At 41.4% G+C, this 21285-nt stretch overlaps 1 protein-coding gene and 1 long non-coding RNA gene across 6 annotated transcripts; both read left to right on the plus strand.

The window, feature by feature from the left end:
* The first annotated feature begins 2153 nt into the window (after nucleotides 1–2153).
* LOC139385968 (uncharacterized) lies at nucleotides 2154–5238 on the plus strand. 2 transcript variants are annotated; one of them, XR_011628996.1, is made up of 3 exons: nucleotides 2154–2802; nucleotides 3450–3792; nucleotides 4052–5238. It is a non-coding gene; the product is annotated as an uncharacterized lncRNA (long non-coding RNA). The 2 variants fall into 2 exon arrangements; XR_011628995.1 differs by lacking the exon at nucleotides 2154–2802 and having other exon boundaries at nucleotides 3154–3792.
* A 2545-nt stretch (nucleotides 5239–7783) lies between these two features.
* LOC139386362 (polymerase delta-interacting protein 2-like) lies at nucleotides 7784–20449 on the plus strand. 4 transcript variants are annotated; one of them, XM_071131902.1, is made up of 11 exons: nucleotides 7784–8000; nucleotides 13004–13079; nucleotides 13518–13615; nucleotides 13738–13837; nucleotides 15267–15342; nucleotides 15637–15744; nucleotides 16545–16690; nucleotides 17071–17097; nucleotides 17266–17391; nucleotides 17667–17746; nucleotides 19023–20449. In XM_071131902.1, the coding sequence occupies exons 1-11, from the start codon at nucleotides 7819–7821 to the stop codon at nucleotides 19135–19137; spliced, it is 1134 nt and encodes a 377-aa protein (XP_070988003.1). In that variant the 5' UTR covers nucleotides 7784–7818; the 3' UTR covers nucleotides 19138–20449. The 4 variants fall into 4 exon arrangements, with proteins under 4 accessions (XP_070988003.1, XP_070988005.1, XP_070988001.1 ...); XM_071131904.1 differs by having other exon boundaries at nucleotides 17266–17386; XM_071131900.1 differs by having other exon boundaries at nucleotides 7795–8000; nucleotides 12998–13079.
* The last annotated feature ends 836 nt before the right edge of the window (nucleotides 20450–21285 follow it).

Here is a 21285-nt window from a genome sequence, read left to right on the forward strand (position 1 = left end):
TATTTTTGTTTTATCAGACTAGAGGACATTTCTCCAAAAAGTACGATCTTTGTCCCCATGTGCAGTTGCAAACCGGAGTCTGGCTTTTTTTATAGCGGTTTTGGAGCAGTGGTTTCTTCCTTGCTGAGTGGCCTTTCAGGTTATGTCGATATAGGACTTGTTTCACTATGGATAATATATACTTTTGTACCTGTTTCCTCCAGCATCTTCACAAGGTCCTTTGCTGTTTTTCTTGGATTGATTTGTACTTTTCGCACCAAAGTACGTTCATCTCTAGGAGACAGAACGCGCCTCCTTCCTGAGCGGTATGACGACTGCGTGGTCCCATGGTGTTTATACTTGCGTACTATTGTTTGTACAGATGAATGTAGTACCTTCAGGCATTTGGAAATTACTCCCAAGGATGAACCAGACTTATGGCTTCATTCCCAGAACCAATGGGAAATTAAAAACGTACATTCCCACAACTTCCAAGGAATTTAAGGGGTTATAAACCAGGGCCTCATACCTTTTAAAGGGTTAATAAATTGTGTTATGATAAACTGTACGGTCTTCTCTTAGGATAACCTCTGTGTGTGTGTGTGTGTGTGTGTTAACACAAGTTTTGAGTGATGTGCCCTGCAGACACTATCAGAAAGCAGAAACCGCCTACGCTCATACTCCTCCTGTCTGGGTCCCACTGTGACTGTTTGAGGTTCTGCGAATACAAGGCCAAGTCAGGCCTGATGAAAACCACCACCTGGCAGAAGATGCTGAGACTTACTTGTTGTAAAATGTCACCTTGATATGAACCTATACCTATATAAGCTGCAGGATGTCTTCGACACCTCACAGAACCTGGAGAGCCATCATATACTGTACTCTGTAGCAGCAGTTGTATTACTAAAGAAGAATCACAATCCTTCAACAAAGAGTCTGTGTTTCCTTTCTACTACCAAATATATAACTTTGATAATTATATAGACCTGATCATCTGTTGAAGAAATTGACCAACAGAATCAAATCTGCTAGCTGGGTATCTTTTCAAGTTATTGTTTTAGAACTCAAGCTCTGGAAGGTATAACTCGTTCACAGTAAGAGGTATTTATATTCTGATCCTTACAAAACAACACCTGTTTTAGTGACTGATGGCACTTTTCTAAAATTCTATGACATGTCCCATGATCAGAAACGTTCTTATCCAGATAGTATATTAAAACACATATCTGCACCAAAACAAATGACAGAAAGCATTGTGTCCTACATATGATAAGGACAGACAGACACAAAAAATATAATATTAATTAAAAATAACTTTATTGAAAGAATAAGGTTAGGGAAATATATTTTCATTCAAACCTGAAAACAAAGTGCAAGTTAGAGCCTACATTACTATCATAACCGTAACATCCTACACAACCGCTTGCCCTCGCATTCAGGTGACAAACAAGCAAACCACATCTTATTCTCCTTTATATCTTTCCTGTAACAAAGTAAACAATTTCTAGAGTCGTCCTCAAGTACACTGAAGTTTCCCTCTTTCTGTTCTAACAATCAGCCAAATGTTAGCTTGTTCTTTGATCTGTTTGTGCTATATTAGCCAACTCCTATGGTAACATGGCATGACAACTATCATACATAAGAAATGGGATCATGAATGGAAGGGAATTGTGCAGTTATCAACCTGTTTGCAAGGTGACAAAGTTACATTTTACAATCCCAATTTTTGGGGGAAAATATGTAACAATTTAATATATAGTCCATAACTGAAATATGTATGATCATGTATTCCTGTAAGTAGTAAGGTCACAAACCAGCTAGACCAGGCAGGATAATTTAATTACCAATCTGACCACAAAGCCTGAGCTTTCATAGTAATCCAATCTATTATCATAAGGTTAGGCAATTCAAAGACAAAATACCTAAAGTGCTGCTTGTTCATCCTCGTTGATTCACTTGTGTAGGAGAGGCAGGTTCTTTCTATGCTGAAAGACAAATTCCAGAAACAAAGGTTAGAGTTGAACATGTATTCATTCATCTCCTATAGCTAGTTATTGCCTGTTGACAGCTGCAAATGTACTTCAATTGAGTAGAAGCTTGGGCTCCCGAGTGGCGCAGCGGTCTAAGGAACTGCATCTCAGTACAAGAGGCGACACTACAGCCCCTGGTTTAACTCCAGGCTGTATCACATCCAGCCGTGATTGGAAGTCGCAATGGCTCACAATTGGCCCAGCGTCGTCTGGGTTTGGCAGTGGTTGTAAATAAGAATTTGTTCTTAACGGACTTGCCACGTTAAATAAAGGATAAAAAATAACGTGAATGAACAACAGAGACAAAATACAATATGGAAATGACTTAATGGGGTATGGCCTCATCTCCGATGAATGCTAATGACATATGCTGGTACTGGGAAAGTCTGGGAAAGTCAGACTTCCTGATTGAACTTTCGTAAACTACATTAGAATTCACAGAGGTTGCCTGCCCAATACTTAGCCTGCTTTCAGTCAAACCAAGCACTGGCAGACACTAGATAACTAGCTAGATTAAAAAACAACATTTAACTTCATAATAGCCCTTATGCACATTCCATGATCGAACGTTCTAAACACACGGTTTGGCAATTTCCGGTCAGTCTAGTTGTTATCGACGATATAACGTTACTACCACTATGTCGCAGTTTTTTTACTAGGTGTCTTCAGGACTTGCCTCAAATTAATATTAATGATGTACATCGAATTGTTAAATCAGCCTCCGAGACTCCAGCTAGCAAGAATGAAAAGGGGTTCAATATGTATATAGGAAGCTACATAGACAACTATGAAGGTGAGTACCAAGTCAATGACAGATATGACATTAGCTAGCTACAATCATTAGCTAGCTAATTGAACTATTAACTGTAGCTAGCTAGTTACTTCGTACAATTATGTAACGTTGACAGAATCTACCTGAGAATGTGTATTTTCGTTAACTTGGTTAAGTCATGCTTGCTAGCTATATTTTCTAGCTAAAAATAATTGTTATTCATGTCTTCTACACAGTATCTAACAAAGATACATTGACAGGGGAGATCACCGTGAGGGCTGCCTGTCACAGGTCCATGAGGAAGAGTGAAAAGCCGCACAGCATGAGAGTAGGGAAAGGTCAGCTACTAGGGACCTTGTTAAACATCTCCTGTGAGACACTGTCATCGGGGTCAAAATGTGTTGGAGACAGTATCAACGTTTAATCTTATCAGTAGATAGATATTAATGATGGGTCCCAATCCCAATTTAGAATTGCCCACTTAACAGGTTATTTGGTAAAGATCTGTTGATGCAGTGTTTGGTAATTGTGTTACTGAGACACAATGTATTCCTGTATAGTTAAGAGCCCCTAGTTAAGAAGACTAGACACTACTATGTTTATTGTTATTTATGGGCCGCATCATTCTTGTTTCTCACTTCAGTCTTTCATCACACTTATCTTCACAGATGGTGTTAAAGCACTCCGTACCAGTGATAGTGGTCCAAAGCCACTGCTCCTGTGTTGCAGGAAGTGCTCTGTGCAATCATCTGGTGGCCCTTCTTTACCAGACAGCACACTACTCTCAACTAAACATTCCTGCTGCACCACCAGTTCACAGCTGCACAGACACAGAACAGCATTGGCACAAGCCAAGAACACTTGTGAATATATCAATATCCATTAAAAAATGCACCTGAAAAGTATTCAGCCTATGTTACAGTAAATCCTTGTTAATTAGGGTGTGAAGCCAGGTCCGGTTGGTGGGATAGAGTTCCGTAAACCTATTAACTCGTGTGCTGATGGAATAAGGTAAGTTGGAGGTTCCTAGAATGGAAACATTATAGAAAACATTTTCTTGTGATTGTATCCAGATAAGCCTAAACAGTGGCGTCTTTACGATGTAATGACATGTTTGGGACAAAGACTGGGGGGAAATATATAATCTATAAATCTGTATATTTTAATTAATTTTATTTGAACTTTCGGGCTTGTGCTGTTTCTGGAAAAGTTACATGAGTCTTTGTCATAGTAATCTCTCCAACCTGATAAGGTTTTAAATGTTTTGCAGAAGTTCTCTCTACAAAGCACTCAATGGATACATGCCTGACATGGACTTTCTCTGCGTCTCAGAAACGTATGCCAACTTTTCTCCACTTCCTGCCCCTCTTGTGACAACAATGGAAATGTCAGCTGACGTGCCCCTGGTTGAGTCCTCCTTTGGGCCAGTGCAATGCGGCAGTGTTCTGTCCTATCAGCTTCCACAGCCAAAGACCCATGAAATTGTGAAGATTGCCGATGCCCCTTCTCCACCAATACTTCCATTAGATGGCTACAGGCTTCAGGCTTCCCAGTGTGCTTACGTCCTTAGCCATCAGGAGCAGTTCCACCTCAAGGCATTAGAGACAACCTACGAGATGTCACAAAGTCAAGGTTGCTACAAGGGAGCAGAGCAGCAGCCCGGAATGGCATCAGCTCAGGAAAATGAGAATAACATCCTCTCGTTTCCAAGAGGTTTGCCATGTCTGGGGAGAGACCTCAGCTGACCACCTAGCTGAGCGGATGTTCAAGGGATCTGGTATGTGGACCATGGAGATGAAGAGGGGGCTAGCCATGGAGCCAGTGATTGTACAGGAGTACTGCACACTGAAGAATGTTAACTTATTTCCGTGTGGCTACGTAGTGCTCCGTGGTTAGGATCCTCTCCAGGTGGAATCATATTTGATCCCAGTGTGAGACCACACTTTGGACTCTTAGAGGTCAAGTTATGTTGACTGCCCTTACCTAAAGATACAGAATGGAGAGCTGAAGTTGAAGAGAACTCATGCTTACTACTGGCAGGTGCAAGGTCAAATCCTTCTCACAGGTTGTAGCTGGTGTGACTTTGTCATCTGTGCACAGGAGGACATCCTAGTTGAAAGGATATATAAAGATCTACAGGTTTAAAAAACTATAAGAGAGAAGGTTTACCACTACTTGCAGAAGTGTCTCTCGCACCTGAATGGATCCCCTGCATGGGTGCCAAGTTTAGTGGTTTTATGAAAAATAAGTATTGATGTTCTTGTGAAGAAATCTACAGTAGAATAGATTTGTTTAAAAAAATGTATTTCAGCAAATGTTCAACAGTTCAGTTAATCAATTACACATCTCTAACATTGTATTCAATCTTGCATTCTGGCTGTACTGTGTTTACTTGATTTCTTTCCCCCACCCCTGTTACTCATTGCCTAATTAAAGCCAATTTAAGCTCCACACAAACTGATATTCACTACAACACAAATGATTGATACATGTCGTAGATAAACAAATTATTATTTTGCTGCTAGCAAATAAACACATGTACATTTACACTGGCTTGGCCCATGCTCTGGACCGGATCAGAGACGGCACAGTCCATAGGCAGCGCACCTTGTTCTTCATCCCCCTCAGTGGAGCAGGAGGTTTCAGTCTTCTTTCCCAAACACCAGGTCTCTTTTGAATTTGCCAGTTCAACGCGAAGACAGTAGGAACAACACCTCTTTTTAGGTATTGTCGTCGTCCCCCCCCCCCTTTTTCGCTCAACAAAGTCACTTTCGAATAAATGTGTACTGCGCACCTTTGTGTGTTTGGTGACAGTAAAGTTGTCACGACGTACTGCCACTAACCACCTTTATCTGAGCTCTACGTCGACTGGGAAACGATGGAAGCTCACAATACCATTACATTTGGAAAAAACTGAACACAGAGGCACTGAACAATGTTCATTAGCACATCCTTCGCGGGGCTGTAATTTAAACGTAGTAATTACGAACTATTTCAGCCAGAAATGCATCGACGGCAGTTAGTAAGCTAATGATAAAAACAATAGCAGAACTCGCCCCGGAAGTCATCAACCCGGTCGGAAGTAAATTAGAACGTTGGAGGCGGAATAATGCATTTAGCCTATTACCAGCTACTGTAGCTGTATGCGAGTTGACTCACTGAGTATCGTGAATACGGCGTTAGCGTAACTGCGTTCAAACAGTGCTGCAATGAAAACGAATGGGCCTACAACTAATATGTTAGCGTCAAACTTTGACAAGGCAATGGACAAATAATATTTGAGACAAGCTGAAAAAACAGACCTCTTCTGGTGCAATCTTTACTTTGTGTGTTAATTATTATAGCCAATTATGACTGTGTTTGTGCCATCTAGTGGAAACCAGTATAGTATGCAGCTGCCTGTCAGCTAGCTAACGAACCAATAATATGCAGATGGCTGACTAACAATAAAGCTGCCTCTGCTCCATCTGTGAATCAACCAGGGTGAACAAACAGTTTCAAGTTTTAAAGTCACGTGCACAAGTACAGTGAAATACCTTTCTTGCAAGTTCTAAACCCAACAATGCAGTGGTCAATATCAACGTAGTACTAAAATAACAAGTTAGAACAAAAACACGACACATATAAATAAGATGAACATGAGAAAGTAAGAAGCTATGATACAGGGTCAGTTCCTATACCATATTTACAATGTGCAGGGAGACTGGAGTGACAGGCAGATATGTGTGGGGTAAGGTGACTAGGCATCATGATGTATGATAAAACAGTAGCAGCAGCATAAATTAAGATTGTATGTGAGTGTAGAGACAATACAAATGTGTGTGCATGTTATGTGTGCATAGAACGTGTTTTTTATATATCTTTGTTTATACAAGGGTCAACTCATATGGTCTGTGTAGCCATTTTGTTCGCTATTTAGCAGTATTATGGCTTGGGGATAGAAGCTGTTCAGGAGCCTGTTGTTGTCAGACTTGATGCACCGGTACCGCTTGCCGTGCGGAAGGAGAGAGAACAGTCTATGGCTTGGGTGGCTGGAGTCTAACGATGTTTCTTTAAAGCTAGCAAAGCAAGCAACTTGATACAGTTGAACAAAAAAATTATGCAAATGTAGCAATAACAAACAATTGTCACATACAGCGGATAGGTGCAGTGAAATATAACGTTAGTAATTTTTACCTGTGTATTAATGAATGATTCATAGCAAAAGACTGAAAGTAAGCTAAACCATCATTCTCACTCGGCATGAACTTTTATTCTGACTTTCTTGACTGAGCTCTGTGTCGTCGATGGCACCAGTTGAATTCAAGGCAACACATTGCTGAAAGCTGTAGCTTCACTTTGCATGTTGTCCATGATGAAAATATGAGTAATCAAAAGAGCTGTCATTATTTTTATATCCACACAGTAGTGTTAGTAGTTTAGGACAAGATGTGTTTTTTACAGAAGAAGCCCCTCTCTCATTCTAGAGTAGGAGGGTACATATGCAAATATCAAATTAATAGACAAACGCAAGATGAACGATTATTGGTCCATTATAATCAGATCGCTATGTGACGTTATGTGGCGGCCTAAACTGTCATCCCAAATCGTGTGCCAAAGCTAAAATTAAACTTTTTAAAGGCCCAGTGCAGTCAAAAATGTAATATTCTTATGTTTTATATATATATTTCCACACTATATAAGGTTGGCATAATACTGTGAAATTGTGAACAATTGTGATAATGCCCTTTTAGTGGTGGGCTGTTGAGGTGGGATGGAGTTTTGCAGTAAATTCTTTAATAGACCAACAAGAGAGAATTTCCAAACCTCTTTGCCAAAAACAGCTAGTTTTCCGTTTTCCACTCCCCTCTAAGAACACCCCTAGACAGTCCTAGTCTCGCTTAAGAAATTTCTCTTTGATAGTAAGGTACTTTATTGTTATCCAGAAACGATTTGATACTGAGATAAAAACGGCTGCATTGAACCTTTAAATCAACTTTGAAATTCGCACGCTTTTATACACGTGAGCCTCGGCGTGCTTGTGCAGAAGTAGGAAAGATGGCTGCTTGTGCAATACGACGAGGCTTTCTGACTGTTGTTAGTAAATACAACAAGAAACAGACACATAGAATATTGGGTGTTATTGAAGGGAGTAGTGGACTTGAGGTGAAGAGGCCCCGGTTACCGTGTTTAGCATGTGGATTGCCCAACATTCAGCAGACGAGGTTCATGTCGTCACGGTAAGGGGTACCTTCTAAGCTAATGTGTCCTAGATAGCTAATGTAAGTTAGCAAGTCTGTCCACTGTCTTGAATGCTGCATCATTGATGCTGCCATGCCTCCACTACTTTAGCTGCCGCCGCTAACTATAAGATTGACAGCTAGTTAAGCTAGCCATAGCTACCTGGCTGAGTTTACAAGCAATGCACTTCAGTTCTCTCTCTCATACAGTACCAGTCAAAAGTTTGGACACCTTCTCATTCAAGGGTTTTTATGACTATTTTCTACATCGTAGAATAATAGTGAAGACATCAACTATGAAATAATACATATGGAATCATCTGGTAACCAAAAAAAGTATTAAACCAATCCAAATATATTTGAGATTCTTCAAAGTAGCCACCCTTTGCAGCGATGACAGCATTGCACACTCTTGGCATTATCTCAATCAGCTTCAGTCTCTGAACAGTTGCTTTTGAGATGTCTGTTACTTGAACACTGAAGCAATTTCTGAGTCTGGTAACTCTAATGAACTTATCCTTTGCAGCAGGGGTAACTTTGGGTCTTCCTTTCCTGTGGTGGTCCTCATGAGAGCCAGTTTCGTCAAACCACTGGATGGTTTTTGTAACTGCACTTGAAGAAATGTTCAAAGTTGTTTACATTTTCAGATTGGCTGACCTTCATGTCATAAAGTAATGATGGACTGTCATTTTCTCTTTGCTTATTTGAGCTGATCTTGCCATAACATGGACTTGGTCTTTTATCATATAGGGCTAGCTTTTGTATAGCACCCCTACCTTGTCACAACACAACTGATTGGCTCAAACACATTAAGGAAAGAAATTCAAAAAATTTACTTTTAAAATTAAATGCATGCCAGGTGACTAACTCATGAAGCTGGTTGAGAGAATGCCAAGTGTGTGCAAAGCTGGCATCAAGGCAAAAGGTGGCTACTTTGAAGAATCTCAAATATAAAATATATTTTGTTGCTTACTACATGATAACATATGTTATTTCATAGTTTGATCTCTTCACTATTCTACAACGTTGAAAATTGTAAAAATAAGGATCTTTGAATGAGTAGGTGTCAACTTTTGACTGTGTGTGTGCGTGTAATCTCGCTAGGTAATGTAGGAAAATGAATGCTCTGATTAAGTTAACCATGACTGTGCAACACTTGGCAAGAAGTCAGCTTGGATAGAAACTTGCAGAACTGAACTTACATGAAAGTGCCCAGCTATAATATATAATTGGCAGATATGTTGCCTCGAGCAACGATGATTGTCACATTGCACAAGCTCCTGTTGTCAGACAAATCTATTTGTTTTTAGTATATCCCAACTTACATATCAAACAGTGTCATATGTTGGCACTTTGTTGCGCTTGATAACACAGTTTATAGAGCTTAACTTGCAAGCAGAGCTGTGCATATTTTCAGTATTCATAGCTAGACTCCGAGACAGTTTCTATCTTCAAGCCATCAGACAGCTGAACACTTGAAATGGACTGATCACCTGCTCTGATGCTCTGCACCGTAGCACACATTCACTCACTCATACACACACACAGTGCATTCTGAAAGTATTCAGACCCCTTCCCTTTTTCCACATTTTGTTATGTTACAGCCTTATTCTAAAATTAATTTAAATTAAATTGTTTCTTTCCCACCTAAATCTGGACACAACCCCATAATGACAAAGCAAAATCAGTTAAACACGTTTGTTTTAAATGTGTATGTATATAAGAAATGAAATATCACATTTACATAACTATTCAGACCCTTTAATCAGTACTTTGTTGAAGCACCATTTTCAGAGATTTATAGCCTTGAGTCTTCTTGGGTATGACGCTGCAAGCCTGGCACACCTGTATTTGGGGAGTTTCTCTCAATCTCTGTCAGGTAGGATGGGGAGTGTTGCTGCACAGCTATTTTCACGTCTCTCCAGATATTTGATTGGGTTCAAGTCCGGGCTCTGGCTGGGCCACTCAAGGACATTCAGAGACTTATCCCGAAGGCACTCCTGCATTGTCTTGGCTGTGTGCTGAGGGTCATTGTCCTGTTGGAGGGTGACCCTTTGCCCCAGTCTGAGGTCCTGAGCACTCTGGAGCAGGTTTTCATCAAGGATCTCTCTGTACATTGCTCTATTCATCTTTCCCTCGATCCTGACTGGTCTCCCAGTCCCTGTCGCTGAAAAACATCCCCACAGCATGATGCTGCCACCACCATGCTTCACGGTAGGGATGGTGTCGGGTTTCTTCTACATATGATGCTTGGCATTCAGGCCAAATAGTTCAATCGTGGTTTCATCAGACCAGAGAATCTTGTATCTCATGGTCTGAGAGTTCATTAGGTGCCTCTTGGCTAACTCGAAGCGGGCTGTCATGAGCATTTTACTGAGGCATGGCTTCCATTTGGCCACTCTACCTTAAAGGCCTGATTGGTAGAGTGCTACAGTGATGGTTGTCCTTTTGGAAGGTTCTCCCATCTTCACAGCGGAACTCTAGAGCTCTGTCGAGTGACCATCGGATTCTTGGTCACCTCCCTGACCAAGGTCCTTCTCCCCCGATTGCTCAGTTTGGCCTGGCGGCCAGCTCCAGGTAGAGTCTTGGTGGTTCCAAACTTCTTCCATTTAAGAATGATGGAGACCGCTGTGTTCTTGGACATTCAATGCTGCAGACATTTTTTGGTACCCTTCCCCAGATCTGTGCCTCGACACAATCCTGTCTTGTTTTACGGACAATTCCTTCGACCTCATGGCTTGGCTTGCTCTGAAAATGCACTGTCAACTGTGGGTCCTTTTTATATAGACAGGTGTGTGCCTTTCCAAATCATGTCCAATCAATTGAATTTACCACAGATGGACTCCATTCAAGTTGTAGAAACAACTCAAGGATGATCAATGGAAACAGGATGCACCCGAGTCCCATAGCAAAGGGTCTGAATACTTATGTAAATAAGGTATTTTGTTTTTTATTTTTAATCAATTAGCAAACATTTCTAAACCGGTTCACTTTGTCATTAATTTAATCCATTTTAGAATAAGGCTGTAACATAGCAAAATGTGGAAAATGTCAAGGGGTCTGAATACTTTCCGAAATCACTGTATACTGTACATGCATTATACACGCACATAACGGCTGCTGCTACCAGTCTCTTATTATACTGCACAGAAATCCCTAATTTGTTTAGGAAAAACATCATATTTTCCCTCAACACTTGCTCTCTTCACATGACACATGTATGCATTGCATGCACAGGACCAATAGGGCCTGACCTATAGCATATCATAATTGCATCAATAAATTGGTTGTAACAAACTACAAAACATCATAACACGTGACAGCTTGATGGATGCTGAGGACATGACAAATCACCGGGAATGTTTACTGGTTGTTCAGGAGGTGAAGGGGAAGTCGGATGTGTGGAATAAATCCAATGCGGGAGAAAGCGCATTTGTTATAATATTATTTGCACCATTGTTCTTACGTAATATAACCATATACAATTTCACAGGCACATCTTAGTGATGGACTGTGCCATTCCCATGGCCATAACAATGGATTATTCCACTCAGACAGATGCGAATCAGAGGTGTCTTGTGCACACTTTTTTTTCCTTTGCTACTGCTCGACTAAAGAAATCTCGGTCCACCAACAGCCTATCGACCAAACAATTAACCAGTCTACTAAATGGGGCCAGCCCTAGCTGCAATCATGGTTGCTTTCGGACTGAGTTCAAAGTGGGAGTGTTGTAGAATTCTTCTCGGGTCCAAAAAGAGAACAATCGAACCCAAATCAACCCGTGTTCTAATGGGTCCGGGTCTAGGACCAGACCCGAGTGACAACATTTAGTTAACCAGAAGAGCAGCTAGGCTGATAAACGAATAGGCTTGCGTTGACATGGAGCCCAGAAGGTTAGCAATTGGAAGACCGATCCAGCTTGTAATTCTGACTTTAGTTTATGTAACCCTTTATGTAAGATCTTACTGTCCTGTTTCTCACCTTTTCTCCCTGAATGAGAACTTATTTTTGTTATGATGAAATCTCCATGAAATGAGGAAACATGTTAACGATCTGACCCTCCATTTCTTTAACAATGTATTTGTTATGGCATTTCACCAGCCTGGTCGTGCTTTCTTGTCAGTATAATAATCCGAGGGACAACCTCTGCCAGTCATCGCCAACGCAGCTGATGAACAAACAAGCCTTCGGGCTGAGCTCTTCCACCTCCATACCTTCTGATAATAATATGGATTTATTGAGGAGCCACGCAATATCACCCCCCATGTTTTGAGGAATAGATCCATAAATGTATGAGGGACTTGAACACAGCCAGCTGTTGCTCCCAGTACCTTGTTGATTATAATTCAGTGAAGAGTCAAAGGGAATGATGAGATTAGACTTGGTATTTATGTTTGTTCGAACTTTGATAAATCGATGTGTTTTTATTTAATCTTGTCTGATTTGTGATTGAGATTTAGCTTTAGTCCAAGGGGTTGACTAGGCAATGACCCGTGTGTTCCTGTCATCCCAGTGCTCATGTTGTGTATTGTGTGTACTTGGTTCCTTTTCCAAGCTGCTGCAACACTTGGCTATTTGAGACTGTATAACTACATTAGTGTGATGTACAGGTCTTCTTGGCTCCATAAAGTTGGACCCAGGGACGATCAGACCTGGACCTGATCATTTAAATTAAATAAAGAGGAACAGTCAGACCCAACCCGACTGTACCCGATGACAACCAGACTTAGACCCGTACCCTAACTTTATTTATTTTATTCCACCTTTATTTAACCAGGTAGGCCAGTTGAGAACAAGTTCTCATATACAACTGCGACCTGGCCAAGATAAAGCAAAGCTGTGCGACAAAATCTACACAAAGTTACACATGGGATTTGGACACGAGTGGCAAAAAAAATATGTTTATCAGCCAAGTTGCTCTTCTGGTGGACCTGTGAACACCTCTAGTGTGATGTGATTTTGCTCCAGTTTGTCATAGTGTGGCCTGTGTTTGGCAGGAACAGGCCGGAGGGGAAGGTTCTGGAGACGGTGGGAGTGTTTGAGGCGCTGAAGCAGCACGGCAAATATGAAACAGGCCAGGTAAGAGAGGCAGCGCCATGCGGTTTACCCACCCAGAACAGAACTATTGGTCCTGGCCTTCCCTCCTCATAATCATCTTTTGCCCGCTGTCATAGGCCTAAACATTAGGGGCCGGCTTGATTCCCAGACACAGATTATGCCTAGTTTTGGACAAAACAAAGATTTGTCATTGCGTTTGCTTTTTAGTCCGGGATGATTCATAATCTGTGTCTGGGGGAAATCGGTCCTCGGTGAATGGTGGCCCTGTACAATAGTCCTAGGTGTGTGTGTGTGTGTATATATATATATATATATATATATATATATATATATATATATATATATATATATATATATATATATATATATATATATATATATATATATATATATATATATATATATATATATATATTGTAGTTGCCCTTGTCACAAAGTTCTTTCTGACCTTCTCCTCAGCTCTTCCTTCATAGTGTGTTTGGCTACAGAGGGATCGTGTTGTTCCCCTGGCACGCCCGTATCTATGACCGGGATATCATTCCTCCCATGTCTGACAGGTGCGTATCACATCTCTCAGCGGTAGGGCCAGGAGTTATTTTATTTTGTTGATGTGTGTTCTATGTTAATTTGATTGGGTAATTTGTCTTATCATTTTTAACACCCATGCTCTGTCGCTCAGCAAGCCAGAGCCTCCTGGTTCTCACGGGTCAAAAGAGGTGAAGGGGAGAACTCATACCTACTACCAGGTCCTCATCGACACGCGGGACTGCCCTCACATAGTACGTTACCGCTGAACACTACCAATGCAATGTTCGTACTGTACATACTAGAGTTCGACCGATTATGGTTTTTAAACCTCTTTACCGATAATTGGAGGACCAAAAAAGCTGATACCGATTAATCGGCCGATTTATAATAAAAAAATATATATATATATATATATATATATATAAATAAAAATGTATTTGCAATAATGACAATTACAACAATACTGAATTAACACGTATTTTAACTTCATATAATACATCAATAAAATAAATGTAGCCTCAAGTAGATAATGAAACATGTTCAATTTGGTTTAAATAATGCAAAAACAAAGTGTTGGAGAAGAATGTAAAAGTGCAATATGTGTCATGTAAAAAAGCTAACGTTTCAGTTCCTTGCTCAGAGCATGAGAACATATGAAAGCTGGTGGTTCGTTTTAACATGAGTCTTCAATATTCCCAGGTAAGAAGTTTTAGGTTGTAGTTATTATAGGACTATTTCTCTCTATACCATTTGTATTTCATTAACCTTTGACTATTGGATGTTCTTATAGGCACTTTAGTATTGCCAGTGTAACAGTATATCTTCCGTCCCTCTCCTTGCTCCTCCCTGGGCTCGAACCAGCAACACAACGACAACAGCCACCACATCGAAGCAGCGTTACCCATGCAGAGCAAGGGAAACAACCACCCCAAGGCTCAGAACGAGTGAAGTTTGAAACGCTATTAGCGCACGCTAACTAGTCAGCCATTTAACTTCGGTCACACCAGCCTCATCTCGGGAGTTGATAGGTTTGAAGTCATAAACAGCGCAATGCTTGACACACAACGAAGATCTGCTGGCAAAACGCACAAAAGTGCTGTTTGAATGAATGTTTACGCGCCTGCTTCTGCCTACCACCGCTCAGTCAGATACTTAGATGCTTGTATGCTCAGTCAGATTATATGCAACACAGGACACGCTAGATAATATCTAGTAATATCATCAACCATGTGTAGTTAACTAGTGATTATGATTTATTGTTTTTTATAAGATAAGTTTAATGCTAGCTAGCAACTTACCTTGGCTTACTGCATTTGCGTAACAGGCAGTCTCCTTGTGGAGTGCAATGAGCGAGAGGCAGGTCGTTATTGCGTTGGACTAGTTAACTGTAAGGTCGCTGACAAGGTGAACATTTGTCGTTCTGCCCCTGAACAAGGCAGTTAACCCACCGTTTCTATGCCGTCATTGAAAATAAGAATGTGTTCTTAACTGACTTGCCTAGTTAAATAAAGGTGTAAAAAAAATGTCAATCTGCGCCCAAAAATTCTGATTATTATGAAAACTTGAAATCGGCCCTAATTAATCGGCCATTCCGATGAATCGGTCGACCTCTAGTACATACTGACTCGGCCTAAATGACATCTGCCAGTCTTCTAGTTGTTTCTCCTGTTGTGTTGACAGTCTCAGAGGTCTCAGACCGAAGCAGTGACGTTCCTGGCGAACCATGACGACAGCAGAGCCCTCTATGCCATCCCAGGTAAACAACACATGATCTGCTGCTCCCTGGGTAGTAAATGGCTACATGGTTTGATTTAGTTTCAAACAGAACAATTGGCTAGCAGAGTTTTTAAAATAATAGTTGTGTTTTTTTCAATCCCACAAAAATGCTTTGAGTTCTTATCCGCAAATGGCACTGTCAGTGTGTGTAGATCATTTTGGCTTCCAGGTGATTTTTGCATTACTACCCTAGTTAGTTCCTTGTACTACTTCTGTCCTTGCCAGCCTCCTGACTGACTGCCATTCTGCCTGGCTGTCATTGTGTGTGTTTCAGGTCTGGACTATGTGAGTCATGAAGACATCCTGCCCTACAACTCCACAGAGCAAGTCCCCATCCAGCACGAGCTGTTTGAGCGCTTCCTCATGTTCAACCCTGACAAAAGTAAGCTCCAGCCACTCGCTGTTTTCCAGTTTCCACCTATCATTTCATTGTACAGCATAGTATAAACAGAGTACAAAACATTAACACTTTCCTAATATTGAGTTGCACCCCCCCCTTTGCCTTCAGAACAGTCCCTATTTGTCGGGGCAGGGACTCTACAAGGATTCGAAAGCGTTCCACAGGGATGCTGACCCTAATGCTTCCCACTGTTGTGTCAAGTTGGCTGGATGTCCTTTGGGTGATTGACCATTCTTGATAGACATGGGAAAATGTTGCGTGTGAAAAATCCAGCAGCATTGCAGTTCTTGACACACACCGGTGCGCCTGGCACCTACTACCATCCCTCTATCAAAGGCACATAAATCTTTTGACTTGCCCATTCTCCCTCGGAATGACACACATACACAATCAATGTCTCAATTGTCTCGGCTTAAAAATTCTTCTTTAACCCGTCTCCTCCCCTTCATCTACACTGATTAGAGTGAATTTAACAAGTGACATCAAGAAGGGATCATAGCTTTCATCTGGATTCACCTGGTCAGTCTGTCATGGAAAGAGCAGGAGTCCTTAATGTTTTCTAAACTCAGTGTACATTTCCAGTTATTTTTGGGAATATTCACAAATTAACTTCTGTAAAGTATATAATTTTTCAGTTTCTAAAAACATTCAGCAGTACTATAAAGTGTTCAAATGTTTATTTTACATTCACAGGTACTGTATATCAATGTATCTAGTATACAATATATCCAATTATTTTGTGAGCATTCACAAGTGTATATGACTGTAAATCGTGTGTCCAGCCACCCCAGCTCCCCCGTTCAGTGCGAGGGACACTCTGAAGGCATGGCAGGAGAAGAATCATCCCTGGCTGGAGCTGTCCGACGTGCACAGAGAGACGACGGAGAACATCCGGGTCACTGTCATCCCCTTCTACATGGGCATGAGGGTGAGGATGATGTCGCTGTTGGGACTGTGAGGCTCTTTCTCAAAAGATATCTGTCCTCTCATTGCCGCTTCTTTCTACTGCACTGATCTGAAAGGACTGACCTGGTGAAAGCCAGTGAAATGAGTAGCTTCCACCATGTAGTTTTCACCTCAAGTCTTTTTCAATTAGTGCTGATAAAGGGGAGGACAGGTTAAGACATTGAGAGAAAGCCACAGTGTTCTAATTGTCAGTTCCTATCAAATAAATGGTATACATAGTCCAATGAGCTCTTTCAATAATGTTCTGCTCATTCCTGATTCCTCCCACTCTGCTGTGTGATTCTTATGATGAGCTTGAATCTACCTGCGCACAAAGAATAAATACAGTATTTTCTTTCTCAGGATGCTCAAAATTCTCATGTGTATTGGGTAAGTAAAATTATTATTTTTTTACAATTCCCTGAAAAAGGACAAATAATTTCAACTTTTACCAATGTATGATGTAGGCCTCGTATATCCAGTCGAGGATACAAATGTAGACCATCAGAACGGCAACATAATGTGTACCAAATTCACCAAAATGTGTCTCTCACACAGTGGCGGTACTGCATCCGCCTGGAGAACATGGGCAATGAGGTGGTGCAACTGAGGGAGAGACACTGGAGGATCTTCAGCCTGTCAGGCACGCTGGAGACGGTCCGGGGACGGGGGGTCGTAGGTCGGGTCGGTAGTACAACCGCCACCACACAACGGAATTACAAGCGCTCAATGGCTGTGTCTGGAAATGTTACCAGCTGGCAAAATACTTGCTTCCTCTGTCCTTGTTTCCTCAATTCCTCTCCAAGCCAATTGGATGAGAGGATCTAAGGTCCCTTCTTCAGGCAACCTCCAATGAGCTTCAAGGGGGAACAAGGACAGAGGAAGCATGTACAGCCACTCATACAGTATGTTACCTCCACGACTGAGTAAAAGCCATAACCAACCGTTTTTGTCCCCAGGAACCAGTGTTGTCCAAAGAGCAGCCAGCCTTCCAGTACAGCAGCCATGTTTCCCTTCAAGCACCCAGTGGACACATGTGGTAAGTTCTTCCCAGCTTACCCTTGCCTTCTACACACAGTAACATGTCAAAGGAACTGCATAATTAACACGAGTATTGCTGTGGTAAACGTCTTACTGTAGGTGGTAGAAGCAGCACACACTGCTGTACCAGTAATGCAGGTTCATGGATGTTCTGGTCTAAGAATGACTTATTAACCTTTCTGGCGCAGTCGTTCCGCTAGCGACCTGCCTTGACAACATCTGGTGAAATTGTAGAGCGCTAAATTGAAATTATAGAAATATTTAACATTCATGAAAATACAAATGTCATACATATAAATAAAGGTTAACTTCTTGTTAATCCAGTCACTGTGTCAGATTTCAAAAAGGCTTTATGGCGAAAGCACACCATGCGATTATCTGAGGACAGCGCCCCGCATACAAAAGCATGATAAACATTTTTCAACCAGGCAGGTGCGCCACGAAAGTCAGAAATAGCGATATAATAATAGCCTTTGAAGATCTTCTTCTGTTGGCACTCCAAAAGGTCCCAGCTACATCACAAATGGTCCTTTTGTTCGATAAAGTCCTTCTTTATAACCCCAAAAACTCAGTTTAGCTGGCGCACTTTATTCAATAATCCACCGGTTTCCCTCCTTCAAAATGCATACAAACAAAGAACGCACTCTCATCCACACGCATGAAAACACTACAGCCAAAATAGGAGCCACTTAGAAAAACCACATTCTAGCTAATTTTTCCAAAAACCAGCCTGAAACTCTTTCTAGACTGTTGACATGTAGTGGAAGCCTTAGGAACTGCAATCTGGGAGGTTTTCGCCTCATAATAAACATGACAGCAATTGGAAAAACTGGGAGGCTGAACCTTTTTTTTTTTTTTTTTTAAATGTATGGTTTGTCCTCAGGGTTTCGCCTGCATTCAGTTCTGTTATACTCACAGATGTTGTTTCAACAGTTTGAAACTTTAGAGTGTTGTCTATCCAAATCTACCAATTATATGCATATCATAGCTTCTGGGCCCGAGTAACAGGCAGTGTACTTTGGGCACGCTTTTCATCCGAACGTCAAAATACTGCCCCCTAGCCAAAAGAGGTTCAACCGGTTTTGCTATTTGTACTTGGTCCTTGTGGTAAAAATAAACTGAAAATACTGATTGATGTTTGACTGAATCTTGCACAGATTTACAGGCAAGTAAACAATCTTAAACGCAAGAGTAATTCAAAAATAAATAACAACCTTTCTTACATTTAGTACAGAAGTGTGATGGTCAAGATTCTAATGATGCTCTGTGTGCAGGGGAACCTTCCGCATCGAGAGGACGGATGGCTCCCACTTTGATGTGCGCATTCCCCCGTTTTCCCTGGAGAGCAACAAGGATGACAAGGCACCCCCGGCTGGCTACACCTTCTGAGGCAACGCAGCAGCAGGGGCATGTCCCTCAGCGCAGTCGAACAGCCAAGCCATCCTTAGGAACGGATCAACCCTTCCTCTGCTACTTCTTCCTCATTTGATATTTTAAGAAACTGATTTATTTGAGCACATTGAAATGAGATGTTCAATGAAAAGGGACAAAAAATGGCCTCCCAACATTTGTAGCTAATGAGAACTTTTGCTTTTTAGTGGGAAGGACAAGCGTTCGGTCACAGAGGTTGTTGCTTGATCGTTCTGCATAGGCAGAATGGCACGGTGAGCACTGATGGTATTTGCATTTATTATTATGAGTGGGAATTAATTATTCCAATGGTTTCTCTCAGCCATAATCGCTTGATCCAGAGGTAGACGTCTAAAACCAGGCTCCCTTGGTGTATTTTATTGGTGTTTCTAAATGGTTCAAATCAGCAGACCTGGTGGGAAACCATCGAAAGGACTTTACTAAAGCCAAATAGAAAGTGTCCAATAGGAGCCCTACTCTTTTAAGAGACCTCAGTCAAGTCTAGACCTCCGTGTTGCTCTGATGTATAGTATTATGCAAATGACTCTGTTGTGCCTGTTTGGCTTGTCTGTCACTTTGAGCCTCCCTGATGGGGCCTGTTTGGCTTGTCTGTCACTTTGAGCCTCCCTGATGGGGCCTGTTTGGCTTGTCTGTCACTTTGAGCCTCCCTGATGGGGCCTGTTTGGCTTGTCTGTCACTTTGAGCCTCCCTGATGGGGCCTGTGGTGAGACATGTAGAAAAGGGAAAGGGAACCTTGGTTATCAAATGGCACCCTATTCCCTATGAAGTGCACTATATAGGGAATAGGTTGCTGTTTGGGATGTAACCATTGAACGGAACAAGAAAGTGGAATACAGGGGGAGTCGGTGAGCTAAGGATGTCGTAGTGACCCCCATTGATGTTACCAACCTGTAGGTTTTGTCTGATATGAGGGCCGGGTTCAGGAGAGTGATCTGTTTCAGGTATGAATATCATGCATAGAGCAGACATGGTTCCTCATTCGACATGACGGCGAATCATGTCTGTTCCACACAATGTATTTAGATCTGAACATTTCATGTTGTTATTTGAGCGTGGTGTGTGTTGGTGAGGGAGGTGTCTGGGAGACTATGCTGCTCGAGTCTGTCGTATCCAACCCTTTGAGTCAGTTCTGTGGGTTGAAGTCTGTTTGATTTTTGCCTTGTTTAGGGAAGAAACTTTTTTTGATAAGTGATTTGAAATGACTGTGTAATGGTTGAATGATGTTCCGTGACAAAGTTGTAAAGACAAATAAATGTATATTTTAAAGAAATGGTCAGGTATTTACTGTATTGATTAGCCAATGGACAGTGTTTGTCTACCGCAGGGTTTTTCAAACTCAGTCCTCTGGACCCCAAGCGGTGCATGTTTAGTTTGTTTTTGCCAAAGAACTACACAGCTGATTCAATGTATCATCAAGCTTTGAGTGTAGTGTGAAGGCAAAAACCAAAACGTGCACTCCTTGGACCGAGTTTGGGAAACGATGGTCTATCCTTGCAGGAGAGTGGGGCATTTTGGCTGAGAAATGGATCTGTGTGCACTCGGCATAAAAGGACACCCCCTCCCCCTCTAACTGGTCTAGAAGCCTCATAACGGAAAGAAAACCAGTAACATGGCAACCAGGCAGTCACTCAGATATGAGTTTTTGAAGCCGTCATGAGCCGACACTATGAAAATGAATTGAATAGTCTCTAATGCGTTTGAATAGGGCAACTAGCTCAGCTGACATATAGCATATACTGTTGCTATAGGTGTAGCTCCTTCTAAGGGAAGGTTAGAGTAAACCAATGGTAAATATTAGATTATGCTGAACAGTTATGATCACCGAGGGCACACTGCTAGACAAAAAACCCTACAAACATGCCCCCATCTTTCCTATTGTATCTCTGAGCTGTGATTTGGTTCTTGCGCATCTTGAAATCATATGATTGTGAGGTCCTTTTTTTAAATTATTGAACATGAAATGTTATTTGATGGTTATTTGATACTGAATATAATTTTGACTCCCATTTCAAATCTAACTGATGACAGTGAGTAGCCTATCAGCTGCAGGGATTTCGATTCATTTTAAATCTGAGAAATGGGCTACTTACATATTTAGAGAAACGA

This window comes from Oncorhynchus clarkii, chromosome 27 (genome assembly GCF_045791955.1).
Source record: "Oncorhynchus clarkii lewisi isolate Uvic-CL-2024 chromosome 27, UVic_Ocla_1.0, whole genome shotgun sequence".
NCBI lineage: Eukaryota > Metazoa > Chordata > Actinopteri > Salmoniformes > Salmonidae > Oncorhynchus > Oncorhynchus clarkii.